Here is a 22516-nt window from a genome sequence, read left to right on the forward strand (position 1 = left end):
TCTCTCTCTCTCTCTCTTACACTCACTCACACACACACACACACACACACGCAACTCATAACTAGAATAAGCCAATCCTTCTCGGGGTTACAGCCCATTTCAGGAATATGCAGTGCTTTGGAAGACAAGAGGCTCTCTCTCACACACACATGTTTAATTGGACTGACCGTTTCATTTGTTTATCATCATTAGACATGGATATATCTCCTCCATGTATTTGTCTCATCCTAAAAGTTGACACTGTTCTCAATGCTAAACATTACATCTGCCTCTTTTTTTCCATCTTATATACACTTGCTCATGGTAGCAGAAACCAGTATATCTTATATTATAAAACCTCTAAAGGGGTATGTGGGAGCACAACCGAATATCGCACCACGCATCAAACCCCAGAACAAGAAACTCCGGGAGATAGAGAAAAACAACTAGAAAAGGAAAAGAAAGAAAAAAAAGGAAAAAGGCATAATATCCTCGTCATCATTTTTTATCCGTCAACGTCGTAGCCACGGCGGCCGAAACGGGGGTCATCGACCGTGTCGGTGGAGGAGCTGCCCGGTTGTGAGCCATGTGTGCCCTGACCAGGTGTCCTGCGGCAAGGGCGCTGCAGAGACTGAGCTCTCCGGCAAGCACAGCGGCACCCACGATGCGTGCGAGACGACGAGCGTTGTCACCAGGGGTAGTTGGGTGAGAGCCACGCACACCCAGGAGTTCGAGCATCGCGGATTGTGCTTCGAGGATGGTACCGCCTCCGATCGTGCCGACTTCGATGGACGGCATGGAAACGCTGATGTGAAGATTACCGTTCACGCTGGAAATGACAGGTCAGCATGGGTCCTTTTGCTTTATTAATACGTAAAAAAGCAGTCCAAACTTACTTCTTCATAATAGTGATACAATTGCTACTCTCCACATTCTGAGCCGGGTCTTGACCGGTGGCGAGGAACAATGCCGTGACGATGTTGGAAGCATGAGCGTTGAACCCACCAACGCTGCCAGCCATGGCGCTTCCGATCAAGTTCTTGCTGATATTAAGCTCGACCAAGGCATCGACGTTGCTCTTTAAGACGCTCTTCACAACGTCTCCTGGGATGACGGCTTCTGCGACAACAGACTTGCCTCGACCATCGATCCAGTTGACAGCCGCGGGCTTCTTATCCGTGCAGAAATTTCCGGACACGGAGATGGTGGCCATATCCTCGAACCCAGCTTCCGTGGCCATGACATGAAGGGCCTTCTCAACACCTTTCGAGATCATGTTCATACCCATGGCATCGCCGGTTGTCGTCTTGAATCGGATATACAGGTAAGTTCCAGCAAGAGCAGTCTTCATAGACTGGAGTCTTGCAAAGCGACTCGTTGAATTGAATGCATTCTTCATGACGGTTTGTCCTTCCTCTGAGTCAAGCCAGACTTTGGCAGCGCCCGCACGAGCAAGACTTGGGAAGCCCACGCACGGTCCTCTGGTCATACCGTCACCGGTGATAACAGTAACTGCACCGCCTCCGGCATTGATGGCCTTGCATCCGCGGCTCGTACTAGCTATAAGGACACCCTCTGTTGTTGCCATAGGAATGAAGAAGCTCTGGCCATCAATGGTCAAGGGTCCTGCAACTCCTAGCGGGAGAGGGAGATAACCAATGACGTTTTCGCAGCAAGCACCGTGGACAAGAGAGTAATTGTAATGCTGGTAAGGAACCTTGGAATATTCAAGGGATCCGGTCGTGGCTGAGGTACTCGCGTTTCTTGACACAACCGCTCTTCGAATCTTAACAGCTCTTGTGAACGCATCTGTGCGGCTCATGCCTTCACACTCCATAGTCTTTTCAAGAGCATATCCGGGAATCTTGCCTCGAATTGACAGGTCAATAAGCTCTTCATCATCCAAAAGGTAAGCAAGCTTGTCTTTCAGCATTTGTTCGCATTCTTCACGGGTCCTGACCGAGCCGTCTGCCTTCACAACTGGTTGTCTGACCACAACTGGCTTGGGGAGAGGTTCAGGTTGTTGTTTCTCGGGTTCTTTCTCTGTTTCAGGCTCTTTTATGCTCCAGCGTGCGGCGTTGAAGAGATAGCCATTCAAAACCAAGCTCAAGGTCAGCGCGGCAATGATCCATTTGCTGATTATGGGGTCGTCCAAGCTCTTTAGGAGACTCTCGATAACCCTACCACCAACGACGTCTGTATACTCAATATCGAACACACTAGTATCGGGCTCTGCATAGTGAACAGACGGGTACTCGAGCTTATACTTGATGGGCGGCAGAACCGTAACTACTGTCTCTAACCCCTGGCTCTTTGCGTTCACATAGATCGCATCGAGGCCATTTTCAGCGACTTTGAATGGGTCGATCGGCGCCGGTGCTAGGACGTTGGACAACTTTGCCAATGCTGGCATAATCTGGCCATCCTGTCGGCTGCGGAAGGGAATGGTGCATAGATTGAGGACATTGACCAACACAAAGCCTCCAACCATGAGGAACTTAAACTTGGGGACACTACTCGCCCTGACTTTTTTGCCGAAAATACCACTGGAGCTCACGTTTGAGCCTTGGCCGTTCTCTCCTCCATTCACCCTTGGCCAATCGTTGCTCGAAGCGACATTTTCTGCAACGCGACGAGTAATTCCATCTTCTTCAAGGGCTTTTCGAAGTGCCACATGGCGTTTAATTCGGTTAATCTCAAGCTTGATGCAAAGGATTGTAGTGTAAAATGTGAACAGCAGCGCGCAGTCAAAAAATAAAATCCAGGCAGCGAGAAAGCAGAACTGTCGAAGGCCTCCTTGGACGCCAGAAGCAGCACCGATCACCAAAATACCGATCTCTATGCAATAATCTCTAACGATCTCAAAGCCTTTGTTCTTAACAGCATGTTGGATCGCGTCTTGGATGGATCGGACAGGAGGAGCCTTTCGAGCATCACTCCCTTGACCCGCAGCGCTTTGGCTGGAGCCTCCCAAAGATGCCGAAAGTACAGCTTTGGTGAGGATAATCGGCTTCTCAAATCCAATTGTAACAACAAGGAATGGCAGCCCCTCAGAAAGCAGCACCATATTGATCGGAACACCGAGCTTGGTAGTGACGAGTAAGCCGAACAGGAAAGCGAACCCGCCAGAAATGAGTACCGTGGCAGCAAGCCAGGATTTGGATCCAAGTCGTCTCATAGACAGAAACAAAGACACAAAGGTAAGATGCATGGAGAGGTATCCCAGAACCATGATAAGTATGTCAATCGTTTCCGCATGCTAGCCCGGTCAGTGGCGGGTTATCTCTAGCCTTGGATTACTAGCATAAGACATACCTTTAATAGGTCAATAAAGGACGTCCAGGCTTCGGTCAGCCAAATTCGCAAAGCGGCGCGCGAGCCAGACACTGGGCTGCGAGCGGCCTTCATTATCCATCTCTTTTGCTCCGTTCCATCTTTCAGACCGGATGAGTCAGGGATCTCTCGTACAGCTTGAAGGAAGGGAGATATTTCATCGTAAGGGACCGCGAAAGCAAGAGAAGAATCCTGCGAGATTGGAGCCAGGAGGCTAGGGGTATGTGGAACCGAGCGGGCTGAGGAATTGGGAGGGAGCGGCACATTCTCCGCCAGCGGAGCTATCTGAGGCGAACGGGCCGAAGAGTCAGGGAAAACGAAAGTGGTCAAGGCTAGATGTCGTGCAGCCTAATGATAACCCCAAAGCGTTAGAACTTGCTAGAAGAGCAGCGTTTGCGTGGGGATATGGGATGGGACGTACGTCACTGTCTCCCAGCTTGAACGTATCGTCGACTTGCCATCTCCAGCCCGTCTGCTGGCCAAGTCGTAGGTTTCTTCCACCCGCAAGAAGCGTATCGACATCGAGGTAGCCGGGACTATAATTTGCTTGCTTCACAGAATCAAATAATGTACCATCCAGCAAACCCACGTATGTAGTACTCGCGAGCAGAGCAATGACGACGATCGTATGGATAGGATGGAAGCAAGCTCGACGCGAAACCACCTGCAGCAGCTTCGTCACATGGCGATTCATCCATCCAGCATCCGCAGAATCGGCAGAGGTGACCTCGCGAAAACGACGAGGGAGCAGGGAGGAGCCTCTCATGACGGGCTCCTTGTTGAAACGCTTCGCTTTTCCCCGCCCGGATATCTAGGGAAATTTGAAAATAGGAAATTCGGAGTATAAGCGACCAGAAAAGATGCTAGCGTATGATGTTAGTTCAGACTTTGACGAGATGCGGTCTCAATCAGAAACAGTCTTTTTCTTTTCTTTTGTTGTTTATTTAAAAAAAAAATAAAAATAAAAATAATAATAAAATAATAATAATAATAAAAAAGGAATATTTCGTATCACGAAGTACGGCACGAATGAAAGGAGCAATTGAGAAGGTAAATCTTTGGTATGGATGACTTACCTCTAGCTAAAAACGAAGGATACGGCTGGACGATTGCGATTGACCACATTCAAAACATGAATCGGAAGCTCTAAGGCTGGGAGGACCGTGGCTAAGAAGGCTTTGTTAAGGCAACAGAAGCGGACGAGGGTGGATGAGTGGCGAGGGCGTTATTTGGAGCTCTGCGAATCCGGATCTAGGACAGAGACATGGCGAGGAGACAGGCGGAGGAAAAGCAGAGGGGAAGGCGGAGGGGAGGAGGAGGAGGAGGAGGCCAGACTCTGGGGAGTCAGGTTTATTATCTGAGGGCGGAGAATTAATATCTTGGTGATCTCAGCGCAGCTTCGCGAAGTTTGTGCCCCCTTTCACCCAGCGAATCCGCAGCCCAGCCTGTGATTAGCTAAGCGGGGGCCCGTTTTGTTGGGACAAGAATTACCGCTAAAACAACGCCTCTTCACACCACAGAGGGTGATCCCCGTTCGTACCCGGTACATACATACATACATGCCTCAAGCAGGTGGCAGTTAAATAATGGCTGGCTGACTCCCAGAACGACGCAAATATCTCAGCCTTGTGATCCAAGCAACTCCTGCTCCAGTGCTGTTAAGAATACATAATTATTGAATCGCAGCTCTCACAGACCGCTTCAGCTTCCGCGTCGCGCTTCTGCAAAAACGAAAACGCCGAGACGCTGGGGGTATCAAGTTACATACTAACCCAGGACCTTGGTAACCACATTGCATAATTTACGTACCGTCACTTGAAACAAATCTCGATCGTCACGAAGATCTTTTAAATGTGTTGACGAGGATGTTATGTCTATTTATGTGAAAAGGAAAATTCACCACGGGGCCTCTCATTCGAGGCAACGTCTACCCCCCCGACGAATTCGTGGGTTGATCTTTTGGGCCAGTACGGAGTACTGATAACTGCTTTTCCTCCAGTTTTAATCTAGGCCTAATCGTTGGTTGCAACCAGGGCCCCCCGGAGATTGCCAACAAGGCATTCACAAAGGTTTGAATTAGCCTCATACTGGCGTCCAAGCCAATCAGTTGTACGTGCAGGTTCGTACGGAGTTCGGGGCTGAGGTTTGTTATGCAATAGTCTATTCGCATCTGTTGAAATGGTCTATATGTGGCGACCTACGGTGACCTGTGCAGGTCGAGCAGCTTGAGAGACGACCGAGATTTCGGGAGTCCATACCTTGGAGAAAGCGACATGACAAGCCACCATAACCTTGGTCTCTCCGAATCTACGATATTATTTGGCATCCATTCCATCCAAATAGTTATGATTCCTTGAAAACTAGTCAGCAGAGGCACGCAGCGTACAGCATACAGTGATGCGCGAGGGACATCCGGAGTCCGAAATCGACTGGGGGGCAGGTGAGGGGGAGCAAGAACTAACACAAACATACTGTTGCAACAAATGTGGACGAGAGTACGGAGTATTCTGTGGAAAATAAAAAAGTTTCAGTCGAGAAAGTACCTGGTACATCATCAGATCATCAAGCTTTCACCGGTGTAGAGCTTGATTCCGCTGTTCCGAAAACAGAACCTTGATTTTGAGACAAGCGAGCCTTTGGTTCTTCTCCCGCTTGCAGTTACATTGAGGATTTCAGGAACAATACTAACACGCTGTCATTCAAGGCATGTGACCTCCTTCACAAAGTTGGGCGTGGCTGTCAGTTGAGTCCTTTTTCCATTGCGATGACTGTAAGACTGTTGGAAGTAAACATTATGTGTATGGACAAGCATATATCCTTGGTAAACCTCAGGCGTTCGGCACCATCCCCTTGACGGCAACTGAACTTGTGCAAGACTCTCAATGAAGCCGCCCCTCTGAATGCCGACATTCCTCCATCCACGCGTGGTCGTGGCCGTGCTTTTTGTGGGCGCGACTCGTGAGCCTCGCGCCAAGACCTCGCACAGGGAGCTCGAAGCTGATTGGTCACAGACTGGTCCCTGGCCACAGAGGCTCCAACGGCCAATCAACGGCTCCGCCAAGCCAGCGTTTCTGACGACATCCGCCATCGCGTTTCACACCGTCGAGCAACACCACACCAGCACGGGCGAGCACTGGCAGCAGCACAGCGGCGGCATGGGCACTGAGTGGCACTTGATAGCCGCCCGAGGAGGTGTGTGGAACCAATCACCCCTACACTAGACACTGGTGTTTGTGGTTGCATCCCGCTGGGGAACTTCACCTAGCAGCCAAACGGACTGGAACATCACCCATGCCAATGCTTGTACGCGCCTCCAGGTCAGATTCCGGGGTTATTTCTGGCTCTGAAAGCAACGGTGCTATCCAGCTCCTTGAAACGCTATGTTCCTGCTTCTCCAAGGCCCTGTCTGGCTGATGTCTAAAACCTGAAGATCGGTTGGCTTTGGATCATCCATTGTTCAATCTCTTCAGGGATGTTGGAATAAGTATCAAAAAGCATTGATAGAGATGTCAAAATATTCTATTTTGCAACAGGAATCCAGGCTTCCAGGGTTGCCCTGATACCCTGGCAATTTGGTCCAATGCGTTGTTATTATATATTGGAGTCATTGAAGCCTTCTGGCACCTTCACAGGCTGCTTTTTGAGTCAATTGTTCTCAATGTGTATTGTCCACATTGTTACTCATCATCATGATTGATGAATTTTCTGTCAGGTATTGTTAATTATTTTTTTAACGGAATTTTCACTCTTGCCTTGTACAGCATTCTGTTTCCTTTATAATGAAGTAGATATTTCTCTCACACACATTCCTTCGTCAAGAGTGCATACTTTCGAGTCACATAGTTGATCTGATCCTTTGTTTGCCCTTAAATTCATAAATTTGAACAGTTTTTGAATCGCTGGCCGATTCCTTTTTTTTTTATTTATTTTCTAGTTGACAGCCTCGCAACCCTTCTCGGTAACACTGTCCTCTGCTCACACCACCCCTCTTTTCATGTTTCGAAACCAAACCCAAAGGTATTATTCAAGCATGCTGTGTGCGAAAATAGACCCAAGCAGGGTCTTGATGGTCCTTTTGTTCTCTTTTCTACTAGCACCGACTGTGACGGGTCACAGCTGGGTAGAGCAACTCATTAATATTGCTCCTAATGGCACCTTTATTGGCGAGCCAGGATACCCTCGTGGGAACGTCAAGCGCAGCGACCCAGGGTTTGGCGATCCCAAAATGACATATCTTCTTCCTCCCAACACTCGGCCCGCCGATTCTGGGATATCAAAAAGTGACAAGATTTGCAAAGAAACACAACGCTCTCCTAAACAAACAGAAGGAAGCCCACGATTAAAAGCAAACCCTGGAGCCGCTATCGCTTTAAGGTTTCAAGAGAATGGTCATGTTACTCTACCTGAAAGCCAGCCTGGAAAGCCAGATAATCGCGGAGACGTTTACGTATACGGAACCACCGATCCTCGGCCTGATGACACCCTTCTATCAATTCATAAAGTTTGGAATTCCGACGGCACCGGAGGCGATCGGAGAGGGATACTACTGTCACGGCAAAATTTCGACGACGGCAGATGTTACCAGATCAATGATAAGCCGATTTCAAAAGAACGTCAGAAGAAATTTGCTCATAAACCTAACGAACTGATGGGGGCGGATTTGTGGTGCCAGCAAGACATCGCTCTGCCAAAAAAAGTCCCTACCGATAAACCCTACACGCTCTACTGGGTGTGGGACTGGCCTACTGCACCGAATGTCGACTCCGGTCTTCCCAAAGGCAAAGCTGAAATCTACACAACTTGCATGGATGTCGATATTGTCAAAGACCGGATCTTTCAGAATTTGAACGGGGGTGATGGGAAGAAGGAATATGTTAAAGATCAGCCCCTAGAGAACGCGGCTATCCCCTCACAAATTGCTGAGCTGAACAATGGGTTGGTGATACCGGACAAGTCAGGCGGTGCGGGCAAATCGACCTTCAAAACCGTAGCCCGACCATCCACAAAGGTCAGCCAGAACAGCCAAGGTCTTATGCCAACAGGTATGCCATAAGCTCAAATCCATCTTCCCTTCAAAAAGGAAAAAAAAGAAAAAAAGAAAAAAAAGGACAAAGGAAAGTGAAAAAGAAAAAGAAAAAAAGACACTAACGAGACGCAGGAGCCTCTCGCTTATCCACGGCCCCGTCAGGCTCGATAACCGCTCCGCCATTCTCGAACACCACCGCTCCCTTTAGCTCTCGACGAATGTCAAATTCGGGAACCGGAACAGTTCCAACTGTTACACAGACTATGGCGCAGCTCGATGAAGCCGATGGCAAAAGTCAGCGAGATAGAAATGCTCCACAGTCTTCTTCGCCCAGGCTCCCTGCCGTCCAGCGTGTGCGATGGTTCATTGTGTGGTAGACGGAAATAGGTGACTTGAATGCGCTATTGAGCTCTCTAAACTGGCGGCAAGGGCTCGCAGGTTCGAGCAAGGTTATTCATACATTACATTTCTCTCGCGCTCTCTTGGAAGCTTTGCATCTAAACGTGTTGAGAGCCTATTTATTATCTATTGTTAACGGAGTATCTACAAGTTCCAAATCTGGTTGTATTAGCACTTAGGCCGGAGAAGACTTGCATGGATATGCGAAATCAGCGAGTCCGGTGTGTTTACACTGCTAGGTTGATAGTTTGACCGAATGAGAGTTAAAAAAACATTGATCCCGCTTAAATTCAGTATTTTTGCACGTGTAAATTCTAACAGCGACTTTCTCAGTCAAAATCGCAATAGCAAGATCGGCTTTCTAGGAGAAAGTGGTGGTTAAGAGATACTATCCAAGTCGTAGAACATATTCTGTGGCAGATGCTGGCTCCACGGCCTCGATGGATATATATGGTGGGTCTATGGCTTCCATGGAATACGAAATAGAGCTCTGGTACGGAATATAGGCGCCCTTTTTTTCTTTTACCGAAGATCGAGAACTTTTTGACGCGATGATGCGACCACTTGGCACACTGACAGCGCACACGCGAGGTGCAGCAGCTTACCAAATACATACTACTTAGTTAACGCACGTCGCTGAGGCTTACGTGCATTTTCCAGAAAGCTCATCCTGTGCCAAGGATGTCGCAGCAAGATTTTTGTGGATGCAGATTCCAACCAGGGAGGAAGTGATCTGCTTACGAACGTAGAAGAGTAGACTGAATGCTAGGCACGTATGGGCCTGCTGGTCATGACGGGCCCCTCCTATTATAAAGTGCCGATAATCAGGACTCGGATATGTATATTCCATTGCATCGTCGATAGAAAGCAAGGATCGATATTTACTGGAAAAAGCGATTGAAGTTGAACGAAGAAAAGCCACGCCACATCGTTTTTAGTTGGTTGCGTGTCGACTGATCCCGCTTATCGGTCAGAGATGATCAAGAAGGCGATGGGGATCACGAAAGCAGTGTGGGCAGGAGTGGAAGGCTTGGGGCAATTCGCAGGTCTCGAGGTCTCTTTATTCCTGTGCACATGGGGACTGTCGACGTTAGCAGTTGGAAGACGTGGTGAAGAGGGTGCAACTCCGTAACTCCGTTATCTGCAGTCTATCCTGGGGAACAGCCGCTTAGTTCTATTAACTATGTACTCATTTATATCTTCCTCCGCTGCGGATGGTCGTCGATCCGGCCGTCCTCTTGCATCGCGCTGGCTGATCATTGCGAACCCGTCCGGACGTTGATGCCGACGGCGCTGCTATTTATAGCCGGGCCAATCGTGGAGCGTGCTCGTTCCCAAACATCGTCTCGCGCCTTTGGCTTTTTCGCACCCCTGTGCCGCCAGATGAAACTCGCCGGTGGTCATAGCTGGCTGGCCGGGTTAGTGCGGTGTGTTTCATCTCTCGTGGCCGCCTGCTCGCCCGCCAATTTGCTCGATCGCTGTTTCAACTGGATTTTTCTCACTGTGTCGTCGAGAACTTCCCCAACCCTCTCCCACAGACGTTTGTTTCAACACAGCCCTATCGCTTCGAGTTAGTGATCTGGCTAGGCGACTGCCTGAGCGTCCCGGCCACGCGGTGTTTTGTTTGGCGTGGGCGCTTATTCAACAATCGGGGGTTGACTTTCTGTCGCCTTGGACCTCCACCCTTCTTCGGCTGTTTGTTTCACTCTCCGGGACACCATCTTATTTTTTCTTTTTGGAGTGGATGCTTGTGATGACTTGCATAATAATTTCTGAAAGCCTATTCTTCTTCAATCAACAGCCCTCAACTAATCTCTTGTACGATCTCCGACGCTTGCTCGGTGTTCCTTTGAGAGGGGAGACCTCCCCCTAGCCTGGCGCGCTCACTCGCTTCATGAGCCTGGCAGGTTAGCGCATTGCGAACCTTTTTTTTTTTTTTTTTTTTTTTTTTCCCCTTCCCTTCCCTTTCCCTTCCTCATTTCTGAAGCCGTAGAAAGAGAGGCAATCCAGTCGCTCAAGGTTTGTCATCCCCTATCCTTTTTTTGCCCTTGTTGACAACTTCGAGTCTAAGCAAACTGAGACATCTTCAACCATTCTAATGTCCTTTGTCTTCGGCAGGTCCTCTCATAAATTGACCCAGAGTACCGGCCAGTTTGCGCCTCGATTTGCCCTCCTCCTTAACCGTGTCTTGCTCTCCTCAGGCCAATTCGTTCCTATCGAGTCTTCTCTTGGATGGCGAAAATGGCCACCATGATAACCTCTCCCTCTTCGGCCCCGCCACAACTCGATGCTTCCTCCCCACCCACCCAGCTGTCAAAACGGTCATCTCTTGCCGCTCCCACAGCCCCAAGACGTCAATCCTATGGGAAAAATCGCATGTCCACGCATTCTGTCGGCTCCATGAACCGTTCGCGTCCCGCCTCGCATGCCTTCCCCTATTTTCCTTCCAGCCTTCCCTACGCTCTCGTGCGCGACTTTGCGTATCCACCCACACACCCTCTACATTATGGAGCGCCTCCAAAAGATTCAAGCGTAACAACACCAGTCAGCGAATCGCGACGACTGTCAGATCCACCCAGCTCGTGGGATGCGGTACGCTCAACATGGCCTGCTCCGCACTGGAATCCTGAAGCCATGTATGGCCAGCAACAACTCCCCGCGTTGGCTTTTGGAGATGGCCCGCCGTACAGCGAGGACGAAGATTTACACAGCCCCATCGTGACAACATCGAAACACCGGAAACACAAATCTGACTCACGGAGAACCAGAAGCCCTGCGAGAGGGTATATGGGGCCTAACTCCGGTCAGGAGAGTGACAGAGGCGTTTTTATTGGAGTGAATGGGGATGGCAGCGAGACCTACTATGTAAGAGGCGATGATTCTGCCGAAGATGGGCCAGGAGGAGAGTATGTCACATACCCAGCTGATGGAGGAAGCCAGTCATACCTAAGTGCTGGTTCCTATGCCCATGGAATGCAAAGCAATTCACACTTCACCACCTCAGTCCAAGGCCAACCTCACGGCGGCGACTTTGAGCTCGAGTCTGATGACGATATTTCTGATGACGAATGGCGTGATCCCTCTCGATACTCCCGAGATTATCAGTTCACCATTGTTTCACCCGATGAAGAGATGCATGGAAAAGCGGTTGCGCTTTTCGATTTCACCCGCGAACACGAAAATGAGCTTCCATTAAAAGAAGGCCAAGTTATCCTAGTCTCCTATCGGCACGGGCAAGGTTGGCTTGTCGCAGAAGATCCTAGAACCGGAGAGAGCGGATTGGTGCCAGAGGAATTCGTCCGTTTGGTTCGTGATATCGAGGGGGGATTAAACAGTTTGAACGGGGCCCTGAACACATCGCTGGACAGCCCAAGTGCCGATGCAATGGAGTTAGAGACATCGCAGGCCGAGCCTATTTTATCAGGCACCCCAGCAAATACGGATGCCGTAGCTACTTTAAACGGTGACACCGAAGCCGAGAGTGCTAATGCAACGACCGCCGGCTCTCCAGACCAGGAATCGCCCGAAGGCTTTAACACGGATAAGCCAAAATCAAAGGATAAAGAAAAACACCCGCCAGTCGTATCTACTTTTTCAACAAGCAGCCGCGACTTAGCTCCATACCCATCACATCTCCTCAGCGGGCATCAGCACAGCAGATCTACACCGCCTCAAATTGAACATTTCAATACCGATATCAATGAACCAAAAAAACAGTCAAGACGATCAAAAAGCATATCCAAGCAGGGATGATCAGGCTAGTTTTATGTTCTTTTATGGATTTTCATGAAAATCTGCAGGGTTGATTTCTGCGGCTTTGCTTCATTTTTCCTACTCTTTATTTCACAATACCCAGATGTTAAAGCTGGTAAAATGGCACAGGAACTTGTTAGGAGGATGTGGTAAATACCCTTTCAATTTTTCTTTTCCCTTGTCTCTTTATTCTTGATATGCTCTGTGGCCCGTCCTGTGTTTTGGCAGCACATCATTCTCACTATGTTTATCCAGTGTTTTATGTGTTCAGCCTGGGATTAGCCAAAGATTCATGGGAGTCATGTTCTGCTTGTGACAATTTCCTCTTTGCCCTTTTTTGTTTTCCCTTGGCCCGACTCCCCATTTTTGCTGCTCTTTGACATTTTCATCTCCCCTTCTTTTTTTTTCCTTTTTTGCATGTTCATTGCCCTCTTCTGTGGCTTCACGATTTCTTCTCTTCAGTCACCATCCACCTCCTGCCTCTTTATATTAGAGTACTGTGTACGATTCTTACAACAACAGATTAGTCTCCCTTGTCTAGGTACAAGGCAATACTACTCTTATTCATCCAGACTTAAAGCTTGTAAAGATATCCAATATGCGAATGTCTCTTTGTTGTCCGTACAAAGTTCAACTCCCTATCTTTGCCATTAAGAGCCAAGGATGAGACCACTTTCGACAAATTAAAAAGACTCGAAGTAAAAAACGCTGTGTGTGGTCGATGACTGACCGCGCACCGCATAAACATTTTATATATATATATTTTCAAGAAAAAATGGAAAGATAAGATGGAGCTTCCGTCCTTTACCTCAAATCATTCCAGCAGGGTCTTCTTCCAATGGGAAAAGGAGTCAAAGGCGTTGATTGGGGTTTTAGTGTGTGAACTTCTGGGGGATTCTGATCTTGATGGGTAGGTATCGAGGAGCATCTGAGAGCGGGAAAGGGGAATCGTGAAAGAAAATGTCTAAGCCCCATCATCCTTTGTTTGTAGTTCAGGTCGAAAACTGGCGGAGTGAAGGCGAGAAATTGTCTTCTCTTTCAGCTCCCCAGGCCTTCAAACCAGATAGCAAGCAGTACCTGTCTAGAGTTAAAGGACTAGTAGGTGATGAGATCCCTTTTAGCAGATTTAAGTGAAAGCTGGTCACTTCAGCTAGGAACACGGATGTGTACTTTGATCTTGGAAAGCATGGAAAGCAGACGCGGCACATTTTAAAGGAGGCTTGGGCTCGCTAAAACTATGCAGGAGTTATAAAATGTAAATGTGACAATTAACATCTAAGCCGAGAACATAGCGAATCGGATATTGGCAAAATGACAACAAGAATCAAAACATGGAAACACAAACAAGCATCGTGTTCCGAATGTACGTAAACAATAGGTTTTTTGACTCGGTCGCGTATCAACCCAACAAATCGTCCAATCCATGTCCAACAGGCGTATTTCCTGGCTTCTGTTGCTGCTGCGATGCGCTCATACCTGTGCTACCAGTAGTGTTACAGGTAGCTGACATTGTTCCTGCTGGCGTTCCCCAAATACCAGCACTGGCTTTCTCTTTCGCCATGCTGGCCAAGTTGGGACCCTTGTTCTGGGTTGCTGCGGTGGACTTGATTCCAGCGTTGGCACTGGCCGAGGACCAGAGGCTCCCGAATACGTCACCGGACGCTTTAGCAGCGGCGGCTGGGGCTGGCTTGCTGCTTGCAAAAGAAGAACCACCCGATGGGGTTTTGATACTGGACTGGGATTGCTGAGCTTGGGGCACGGGAACGGAGGTGAAATAATTTGGTTGGACAGCCTGGTAACCCATTGGCTTAAGAGGCTGGGGATGCATGTTTGGCGAAGTCATATTTGGTGTGTGTGAAGCACTGCTTGAGACGGAGGGAGTTGGAGGCATAGACGTAAGGCCCATAAGTCCATTCAAGTTTGCGCCTTGCGTCCCTGAGACTGGCTTCGGCGCCGCAAATTGCGTCTGAGATGGCATGGTCGATGTGGCTGTTGGAGGTGGGAGGGAAGCAAATTGTGATTGGGGTGCGGTGGCTTGTGTGGTTGGACTTCCGGATTGGAATTCGTCAAAGTCATCGTCCTCAATAGGTTGCGAGGCAAGGTCAGCCAGGCCATTATTACCCGCGGGCTTCTTTCCGGCCGATACTGAACTCTTCTGTTGTGATATCGAAGGGGCGGATGGTGCAGGTTCGTCCATGTCACCAAAATCGACTAGATCGGGCTCAGGGGCCTTCGGTGGTTCCGGTTTCTTTGTTTCTTGCCTGGATGCCGGCTGGGTGCTCCGCTCAGTCCTCCTTTGAGAAGTGGAATAGCTTCCATCATCCTCATTTTCATCGTACTCCTCGAAACGGTTGCTTCGTCTACCAGGGTCGTTGAATCCGCTCGTGTTGCCGCCAAAACCCCCACCGTCACCATAAACACCACCACTGTACCCTCCAAACGAAGCATCGTCACTTCCAAAACCGCCGTATCGAGAATTGCTCGAAAAGCCACCCGAGAAACCGCCCATACCACCTTCGATGCCGCCAAATTTGTTCCTATTAGCCTTAGCCTTCTTTCGCTCTGCACGGATTGCATCAACATCGCCCAGCAGTTTAGCCAATTCCTGGGCACGGTTACGAACGTTGACACCTTGATCTTTGCCGTTATTATCGATATAGTGGAATTGGCGCAGCATACGAAGGAGCGAAATATGAGATCGCGCATCATCGACAACTCGTTCCGAGCCGTTTTTGATCAGGAATTCAAGAAGTTGCAAAGCCTACAAGATGCAAATCAATTAGAATCGAGCCATTGTTGGCTGATTGCTGCGTATAGGTATTGCGTGCCGTACCTTGTAGATCTGCCTCCATTCCTCTGCCGTCTTTTCTGTAAACCGCCGATAAATCATAGGCATAATTTCGTTGAGCAATTGGCTACAGTCGCATGTCAATTACCATAATTCGATAACATAAACACCGGTTTCCAAAGGGAAGGGGGGAAAGGGACTAACTAGCTGTGTGTTCCATTTGCAATTTCCTGCATCAGCGTCGACGAAGCTCCCCACGGCTCATTATTCGTCGCTTCACGGACTTTCGCCTCCATTTCGGTGTAATTCATCATTGCTACCGGAAGAAATCACCGTCAGCGGGGGGCGAACCCAATGCACATAAATCCAACGCCTTTAGAAGTATCTCCTCGTTCGACCCCTGGGGCCACCACCGAGATCCGTCGTCCGCATGGCGCACAATACAACGGGTGAACTTACCATTCTGTACTTTCCGCACCCCCGCCTTCACATCATACATGGTCAGATTAGAAATCTGATCTTTGAGTGAGTTGAAATCCATGGTCAAGGTATTAAAACGACGAGGATCGAGGACTTGAATCCGGCGGCGAAGTATGGATGGTACGGGTCAAGGATAGACTTGCTAAGGGGGGGAGGGAGTTCCCTCTAATCTCCAAACCAGACGGTGAGTGGTTGAAACAAGAAAGTTCAAAACATGAACTGGCGATGTAGGTGCAGGCGGGTGCGCAAGGCGATTGAATCTGCTTGGCCAGCAAGGTGACGATGGAGCCGATAGTTCTTCGCTTGGAGAGACATCTTCAGCCAGCGTTTCGCGGAGCCCAATTTTAGCGGGCTCTGGCAATAAACTCACCGCCCGCCGGCCAATCATCCCGTGCAATTCCCGACCGCAACACACGCTTTCTGACTCCACCGATCGCCGCGTCAACCATCTTCACGGCTGTGTGTATTTGGTCGATTGAGTGCCAGCTACGGAGTGCACGCATACATACCGCGATACGCTTCTGGACGACTACTTGATCTCCCTTGAAGAAACCCACCCTCTCCAGTTCTTTTTCCCTTTTCACCCCGAACAATACGCTAAGGAACGAGAGACCCTTTTTTGTTTTTGTCTTTGGGATTCGGCTATCCCGAAGAACCCGCCAGCATATCCACACAGGTCCAGGGTATGGACCAACATAGTAAAAAGGCAAAAATCATAACCATAAAGAAGCAATGAAACCACAATTGGAAAAGGCCAGCATTGGAATACACTGAAAAGAATGTATTGGTTGGATCGCCCCTGTCCCGCCTCCTCGCTACACCGGATGGAAGCTAATGCAGACTGTAACCAAAACCCCCCTCCCTCCCCGAACAAGAATTTTGATAGAAGGGAAAGGATGCTTAGAGCAATAATTGATAAACAGGAAAAAAAGGGCAAAGGATAAAAAGAAAATAGCCATATACCGGTAATGGGTATCTTGGTACATACTCCCAGAGTCAACCCGAGCCCCACCGTACTACTAGTCATATCCCATAAATGATCCGTCGCTTCATTCGTTATAGAACTTCTTCATGATCAAATGCAAAAATAAGTTAACGTTCACCCGCAGCTGCCCTTCGAAAAAGTCCATAAACTGCGTGTTGTTGAATTGTGCCTGAAGCAAATCGTCAAGAGGAACCTGGGCGTTTGCACCGGGAATCATCATATTCCCGCTGCTGCCGTCAATCATGAAGACACCAACTTCGTTACTTGAAATTGTAAGGTCCACCCGATCCCATTGGCGCTCCGTGTACCCTTTCCAGTGAACAAGCACCCCCCTATCTGCCAGATTGCGGGCTGAATATTTGTACGACCCGAACTTCAATACTCTCCCGGACCGCTGTAGTTCGCGCTCATGGTCCCACTGCTTTGTGAAGGGCATCAGAAACCGCTTCTTGCCCTTCTTGTTTTGGAGAGTAATCATTGCTTGCTCAATATAGTCGTTGTACGTTTTTAGCTGCTGCTCAAGGTACACGGCTTGGTCGTGTAACCTTTCGAGCGTCAGCCGAACGCCTTCAAGCTCACGCTGCCGCTGAATTCTCCGGCGATGCTTTGTCCTAATGTCGAGAGCAATTTCGTTTAGGAGATCTTGATAGTGATTATGTCGTGTGATTCTTCCCGCTTGCTCGAGTCTAACGATATTTTCTAGGGCTGTTCTCTTCAGTTCAGGGTAGCTCATGGAACCAATATCCACAAGCGTGTTGGCATCAGAGTATGCTGCCCGTTTCTGGCTGTTGTGGGAGAATTCGTCCTGGACAAGAGTCTCCCATCGTTCTTCATCCTCTAAGGTTGGGGGTTTCACCAGAATCTCCATCAAGTTCGCCCCAGATTGCACTCGAATGATATACAGAATGCATCGTTTCGTCTCCATAAGGAGCGCTTTGACTTCTGCATCAGGGTCTGCCGTGGGTCAGAATGCCTGCTCTTATTCTCCTTTACGGGCGAACGACTCACCTTCGACATTGTGGAGTTTGGGCGTCAGTGTAAGGCTTATCTCTGACGAGCTGACGCTCATGAGCTCGCTTTCATTGCTTTTCACACTACCAAGGTCGCGAATAATTTCTCGCAGGGTGTCATCTTGGCCACAGATATATGATATCTCCGCGGCGACAAGTTGATGGATCGAAAAAATATCGGACATCTTGATGTACAGAGTAGGCTTTGTCTTTGCATATAGGTCATTATACTCGTCAATTTCAAAATGCGCCTCGGCATCTTGCACGGTGATAACTATAGGGAGATCAGCATAAATGGTGTCGCATGGGTGGGTAAACACTTACGATTGCCCCAAACGGACCCAAGTCGCTGGATCGATTCGCCAATATACGCGTTCAACGGTTGAAGGTATACGTTATCATTACCAAACAATCGACCAGACGCAACCTGGGCCATAACCCTGCTGATTTCGCCCAAACTGCGCTTTTGCTCTTGCGTAAGAGCATGGTTGACAATGCCAGACTTTTCAGGCTCCATCATTGCAGGTAGGAGATAATTCTTCCAAACCCATTGACCCGTAATCTGCAAAAGGTAGCCTTGATCCTCACCTTCGAACTTTGCAAGGAGACATTCATACATCTTTTTGGCAACAAATCGAACACCAAACGGCATCCGATGGAGCAATTCCTCCAGAGAAGTAAAGACCTGATCAGCAATATCTCGAAGGTCCTGCAGATTTCTGATAAACGTGGCTCTCGTTTCGGGATCCTTGATTGCCTGCTCCCTGGGGACGTCCGGTGGGCGTCTGCTGCGGCGTCCTGTGCGAAGCTCTTCGTTATTGATGGCAGACCGGTAGATCTGGATCGGATCGCTTTCCAAGTCCAACTCAGGGTTATCGATAATGTTTTCTTTGACAACTTGGCCTAACAGATCCTTCATATATTTTCGGTCTCGCGGCGATTTGGTATATGCGCCAAAAAGTTTGACCCAGAAAGAACTGCACCTGAGGTAGTCTTGAACAGAAGTGCATATATCGGTTTCTTCTTTGATGCATATCACAAGCAGCTTCAAAAGGTAGTACTCCTCACGTCTCTTCTGAGCATACCCAAATAACCCCATGATGAGATGCTTGATTCGCTCGTTTTCTCTTTCAGGAGTCGCGAGCTCTCTCAGTCTTCGGAATAGTTTTGCCAAATATTGAGGTTGGGTCTGGAGAATGAAGAAAAGCTCTTGATAGTATTCGAGTTTCTTTCTCGACGTCTTGTTGAGCGCCTTAAGGTCAAAGGGATCTTTCGATGATAAATCGGCATTGGGTAAAACGGCGCCGACGTGCCCGCCAAAGTGCTTCTGATGTCTTACCACCTCATCCAGTGTAATCTTGTTCTTGACCAGGAGGGCGATTTTGATGTCCAGCTGAGTAATATACTGATCTGCCATCTCATTTTGCCGAACCTGTTGCACAACCGTCTTCCTAAGGCGTTCAAATTCGATTTCCTCATCAAAATCAAAATCACTGTCATTGAGAAGATGGACGAATCCCTTGATCGTTCCAACGGGAGGGTTTTTCCCACTCGTTAAACTTTTATATGCTTCTCCTTGGATCTTTCCCCTGACAAAGCTCTGAACTTTGATGACCTTATCCATGTTTTCACGATAAAATCTTTGTTTCTCCGCGAAGCGCCTCCTCACCAAAAAGCCTCTAATAAATGACTGAAAGTCGGTCATAACCTCTTCTTCCGCCTCAAGATCAGCCAGTGCATTGCCAACATCGAGCCGCAGCAGCATGGCTCTGGAGAGGGCCTGTAGCTGGACGATTTCGTCGGTGTTCTCGTCGAGTTCAATAAGGAGATTACCAATATCTATACGAACAATGGCGGCCCTTGAAAGCGCTTGAAGATGCGTAATCACAGAGGCCTCTGCAAAGAGATCCCTACAAACTTGATCGAGCCGACTGCGCAGAAGGAAGGCCCTGCCGAGTGCCTGAAATGAAGTAACGGTCTCCTCATTCTCTTTGAGTTCGGAAATTGTTGTGGAAAATATTTTTCGGAGGGCAGAACCCCTGACTGCAGCTTGTATCTCTATAATTGATGGAGTCTGGTCCCGAAGTTTCGCCCGGAGTTCTTCCAAATCTTTTCGCAGCGCAGACCCACGGGCAGCCGATTGAAGTGCAATCCATGTGTCTGCCATATTCTCCAATGCTTTTTCCAGGTCCAATTTCCTTCTGCGTGCGGTGAATCCCCTCGCGGCCGCTTGCACCGTAATAATCGCCTCAGTTTCCCTTTGGAGGCTCGAACCATCCTGTGAAAGAGCATAACGCGCTAGCATTCCCCGAATTGTTGCTTGAAGGAACTGGACGCTCTGCTCAGCATCATTTTTAAGATCCAAGGCATCCTGCTGAAGCGCTCGTCGTTTTAGCATCCCCCTTATTGATGCTTGGAGGCCCTGGATATTTTGGCCAGCCTCCATTTCAAGATCCGAAATACCCTGCTGAAGGGCTCGTCGCTGCATCATTCCCCGGACTGCAGCTTGAAGGAGCTCAGTGCTCTGGACAGCCTGCATTTTGAGGTCCGTGGTGTCTTGTAATATAGCGCGTCGCGTCATCATTCCTCTAACGGCGGCCTGAAGGAATAGCACTTCAGACTCGGCGTCCCTAGTTTCCTCGTATTGGTCATATGCTACTTTTCGCGCTAAAGCGCCCCTTATAGCTGCTTGGAACAATTTGATACCCGGTTCTTCTTTTTTTGCTCCCACCCTGAGGATCTGAACCTCGGATCTGGCACGTTTTGCACGAATCAAACTTTGCAGTTTTAATATCTCGGGCTCAGCGGTTGCACAACCAATTTGGCGGTCCTGCCAGGTCCTTCGAATCAAGAAACCACGTGTAATAGCTTGCAGGTCTACAGCAAATCGCCGCATGCTTAGCCTATAGTCCATGATTTGCCTTGTCCAATCCCCACGGATTCTTGACTGAAGGTCGATGAGCATTTCCTCGTTGTCCCAGAGATGTTGCATCAGATTTCCAAGTTTCAGCCTTAGCAGAGCACCCTTCATTTGCGCCTGGAAATCGGATATCGATCCTTCGTTCTCGCGTAGCTCACGGTCGATCCTTTCTTCTTCTGTTTCGACGGGTTCTGGCTCGGGTTCAGGTTCAGGCTCAGCACCAAAGCTTGCACCCATTCCGGAGAAACTGGGCATAGGAACACCGGCTTTATCGAGCCCCCGTTGGGTTTGTTCAAGTTCATGGTGTTCGAACTCAAGCTGGCCGACTAAGTTTCCGATTCTAAAATCGATAACGCCCTGTTTAAATAGAAGCCAAGACAGAGCGTGGATGCAATGGATAACCTTGGGAATGTTCTTTTTCTCGTACAAGTCGATCAACTCAAAGCGGAACACCTCAGGGAGCTCAACCTCATCTAAGAACTGAAAGAAAAGGGCAATGTTATCAGAATGGCGGAACTGTAACTTAGGATGTCGGAAAATCCGGAATATGCGGTGAGGATATAAGGCCTGGACCACTTCTGCTAGTGTAACCCCATCGCGGAGCGCTTCTTCCAATTGAACGATTGGGGCAATTGGCTTTTCGATAACGTCCTCAATCCACTCCTTGGCTTCACCGATATGACAGAGGTACTCGTACGCCTGCAGAAATTGTCGCTGTTTGTCCATCCAATCTCTTTGCGACCATAGAGCGGCATTTGATTTTTTTGCAACAGCTGCTGTCCTGGATCCACAGACTGAATCAGTTCTTTTTAATTGGCGCCGGCCTTGCAGTCCAACAACAGAGGGAACGGGACTTGTGATTGAGAATTCGTCGTCTTCGGACTGGGCAAATTTGGACAGTGTTCGAAGATGCCTTGTGGAGGATCTACCCAGCGATTGGAGTTCAGGGGCTGTAAGTGCAGCGGTAAAGGATGAATGGTTCGGAGTTGAACGTGTGCGCGCGTGGTATGAAACCCGTCTATGGTTCTCGTCCTGAGGGGGCTTATTTTCCTCGCTTCGATACGCATCGTACCCAGGTTCCTTACGGACGATATCGTGCTGGGGAATAAGGTCGATCACTGTTTGACTTTGAGTATGGCACGAGCCTTTGATTTTCGGGGGAGTGCCATTGGGCGCCTGCTTGAGAGGCCGCAAAGACCTACGAATATTTTCGTAGGCTTCTCCGGGGTTAGGCTTGCCATCAAACTCCCTGCGGCCATTGAGAACGCGTGAGCCGCGATCTACCTTATGCTCTGGTGTTCCAGGTCGATATGTGCTAGATATATGGGACGTGAGCGTACTCGTTCTGCTTGGGGTAAACGAGTTCGAGTATATCGAATAAGCGGACGAGTTGGTTGAGGCAGTGGAATCATGGCGCAAAGGACCCGCAGACTGTGTGGACAAATCTGATCGTGTAGGCTTCAGAGAGAGGTTGTATGACATTTCGATCAAAGAGGATGTTGGCCGGGGAATGAGCGCAGCAGCAAGAGAAGCCTATTCCTTTCAATCGCGCGCATACCGGCTCATACCCTAGGTTGTTTGTAGTCTGCGTGGAGCGTGCGATCAACGTTGTGCACAGAAGAGCAAAAGCGCAGGGCGGCGATGATGTCCTTTGAGAGTAGAACTGATTCGTCAACAAGCCTTATGCAAGACCGCATCTCTGCAGAACTGAACTGGGAGCTCAACGCAAGCCACGGGTGGTTGTTGATGGACGTGGGGGGGCAACATCAAAACAAAGTACCAGAAGCGGTTAGGCGCAGCGCCGGCACTTTCTTCCGACTCCGATTAAGTCATGTGACTTACG

The 22516-nt window shown here is 49.0% G+C and overlaps 6 protein-coding genes across 6 annotated transcripts; 3 read left to right on the forward strand and 3 right to left on the reverse strand.

Moving 5' to 3' along the window:
• Nucleotides 1-207: 207 nt before the first annotated feature.
• CIMG_04488 (hydroxymethylglutaryl-CoA reductase (NADPH)) lies at nucleotides 208-4667 on the reverse strand. The gene is made up of 5 exons (XM_001245046.2): nucleotides 4389-4667; nucleotides 3734-4175; nucleotides 3295-3660; nucleotides 876-3238; nucleotides 208-808 (listed from the first exon to the last, which is right to left on the reverse strand). Exons 2-5 carry the CDS (start codon nucleotides 4076-4078, stop codon nucleotides 478-480), a joined length of 3405 nt encoding a protein of 1134 aa, XP_001245047.1. The 5' UTR covers nucleotides 4079-4175; nucleotides 4389-4667; the 3' UTR covers nucleotides 208-477.
• Nucleotides 4668-6212: 1545 nt separating this feature from the next.
• CIMG_04490 (uncharacterized protein) lies at nucleotides 6213-7113 on the forward strand (the record flags this gene model as incomplete). Its single annotated transcript, XM_001245048.2, has 1 exon — nucleotides 6213-7113. The coding sequence occupies one exon, from the start codon at nucleotides 6213-6215 to the stop codon at nucleotides 6531-6533; it is 321 nt and encodes a 106-aa protein (XP_001245049.2). The 3' UTR covers nucleotides 6534-7113.
• A 229-nt stretch (nucleotides 7114-7342) lies between these two features.
• CIMG_04491 (uncharacterized protein) lies at nucleotides 7343-8715 on the forward strand (the record flags this gene model as incomplete). The annotated part of the gene is made up of 2 exons (XM_001245049.2): nucleotides 7343-8354; nucleotides 8471-8715. 2 exons carry the CDS (start codon nucleotides 7343-7345, stop codon nucleotides 8713-8715), a joined length of 1257 nt encoding a protein of 418 aa, XP_001245050.2.
• Nucleotides 8716-10737: 2022 nt separating this feature from the next.
• Nucleotides 10738-13069, forward strand: CIMG_04493 (SH3 domain-containing protein). The gene is made up of 2 exons (XM_001245051.2): nucleotides 10738-10756; nucleotides 10856-13069. Exon 2 carries the CDS (start codon nucleotides 10970-10972, stop codon nucleotides 12488-12490), a length of 1521 nt encoding a protein of 506 aa, XP_001245052.2. The 5' UTR covers nucleotides 10738-10756; nucleotides 10856-10969; the 3' UTR covers nucleotides 12491-13069.
• Nucleotides 13070-13679: 610 nt separating this feature from the next.
• Nucleotides 13680-16017, reverse strand: CIMG_04494 (golgi to endosome transporter). The gene is made up of 4 exons (XM_001245052.2): nucleotides 15738-16017; nucleotides 15483-15594; nucleotides 15324-15405; nucleotides 13680-15251 (listed from the first exon to the last, which is right to left on the reverse strand). The coding sequence occupies exons 1-4, from the start codon at nucleotides 15817-15819 to the stop codon at nucleotides 13890-13892; spliced, it is 1638 nt and encodes a 545-aa protein (XP_001245053.2). The 5' UTR covers nucleotides 15820-16017; the 3' UTR covers nucleotides 13680-13889.
• A 368-nt stretch (nucleotides 16018-16385) lies between these two features.
• Nucleotides 16386-22155, reverse strand: CIMG_04495 (Ras GTPase activating protein; the record flags this gene model as incomplete). Its single annotated transcript, XM_001245053.2, has 3 exons — nucleotides 16386-17697; nucleotides 17752-18027; nucleotides 18078-22155. 3 exons carry the CDS (start codon nucleotides 22153-22155, stop codon nucleotides 16808-16810), a joined length of 5244 nt encoding a protein of 1747 aa, XP_001245054.1. The 3' UTR covers nucleotides 16386-16807.
• Between the last annotated feature and the right edge of the window lie 361 nt (nucleotides 22156-22516).

This window comes from Coccidioides immitis (assembly GCF_000149335.2).
Source record: "Coccidioides immitis RS genomic scaffold supercont3.4, whole genome shotgun sequence".
NCBI lineage: Eukaryota > Fungi > Ascomycota > Eurotiomycetes > Onygenales > Onygenaceae > Coccidioides > Coccidioides immitis.

Bases quoted from the DNA above. Each gene is read 5' to 3' on its own strand.
- CIMG_04488 (XM_001245046.2), bottom strand. From the start codon at position 4,078: ATGAGAGGCTCCTCCCTGCTCCCTCGTCGTTTTCGCGAGGTCACCTCT. The intron at 3,661-3,733 runs GTACGTCCCATC...GGTTATCATTAG, and splicing joins TCAAGCTGGGAGACAGTGAC to GCTGCACGACATCTAGCCTT. The intron at 809-875 runs GTAAGTTTGGAC...TGTCATTTCCAG, and splicing joins TGTATCACTATTATGAAGAA to CGTGAACGGTAATCTTCACA.
- CIMG_04494 (XM_001245052.2), bottom strand. From the start codon at position 15,819: ATGGATTTCAACTCACTCAAAGATCAGATTTCTAATCTGACCATGTAT. The intron at 15,595-15,737 runs GTAAGTTCACCC...TTCTTCCGGTAG, and splicing joins GGTGCGGAAAGTACAGAATG to CAATGATGAATTACACCGAA. The intron at 15,252-15,323 runs GTACGGCACGCA...TGCATCTTGTAG, and splicing joins AATGGAGGCAGATCTACAAG to GCTTTGCAACTTCTTGAATT.
- CIMG_04493 (XM_001245051.2), top strand. From the start codon at position 10,970: ATGGCGAAAATGGCCACCATGATAACCTCTCCCTCTTCGGCCCCGCCA.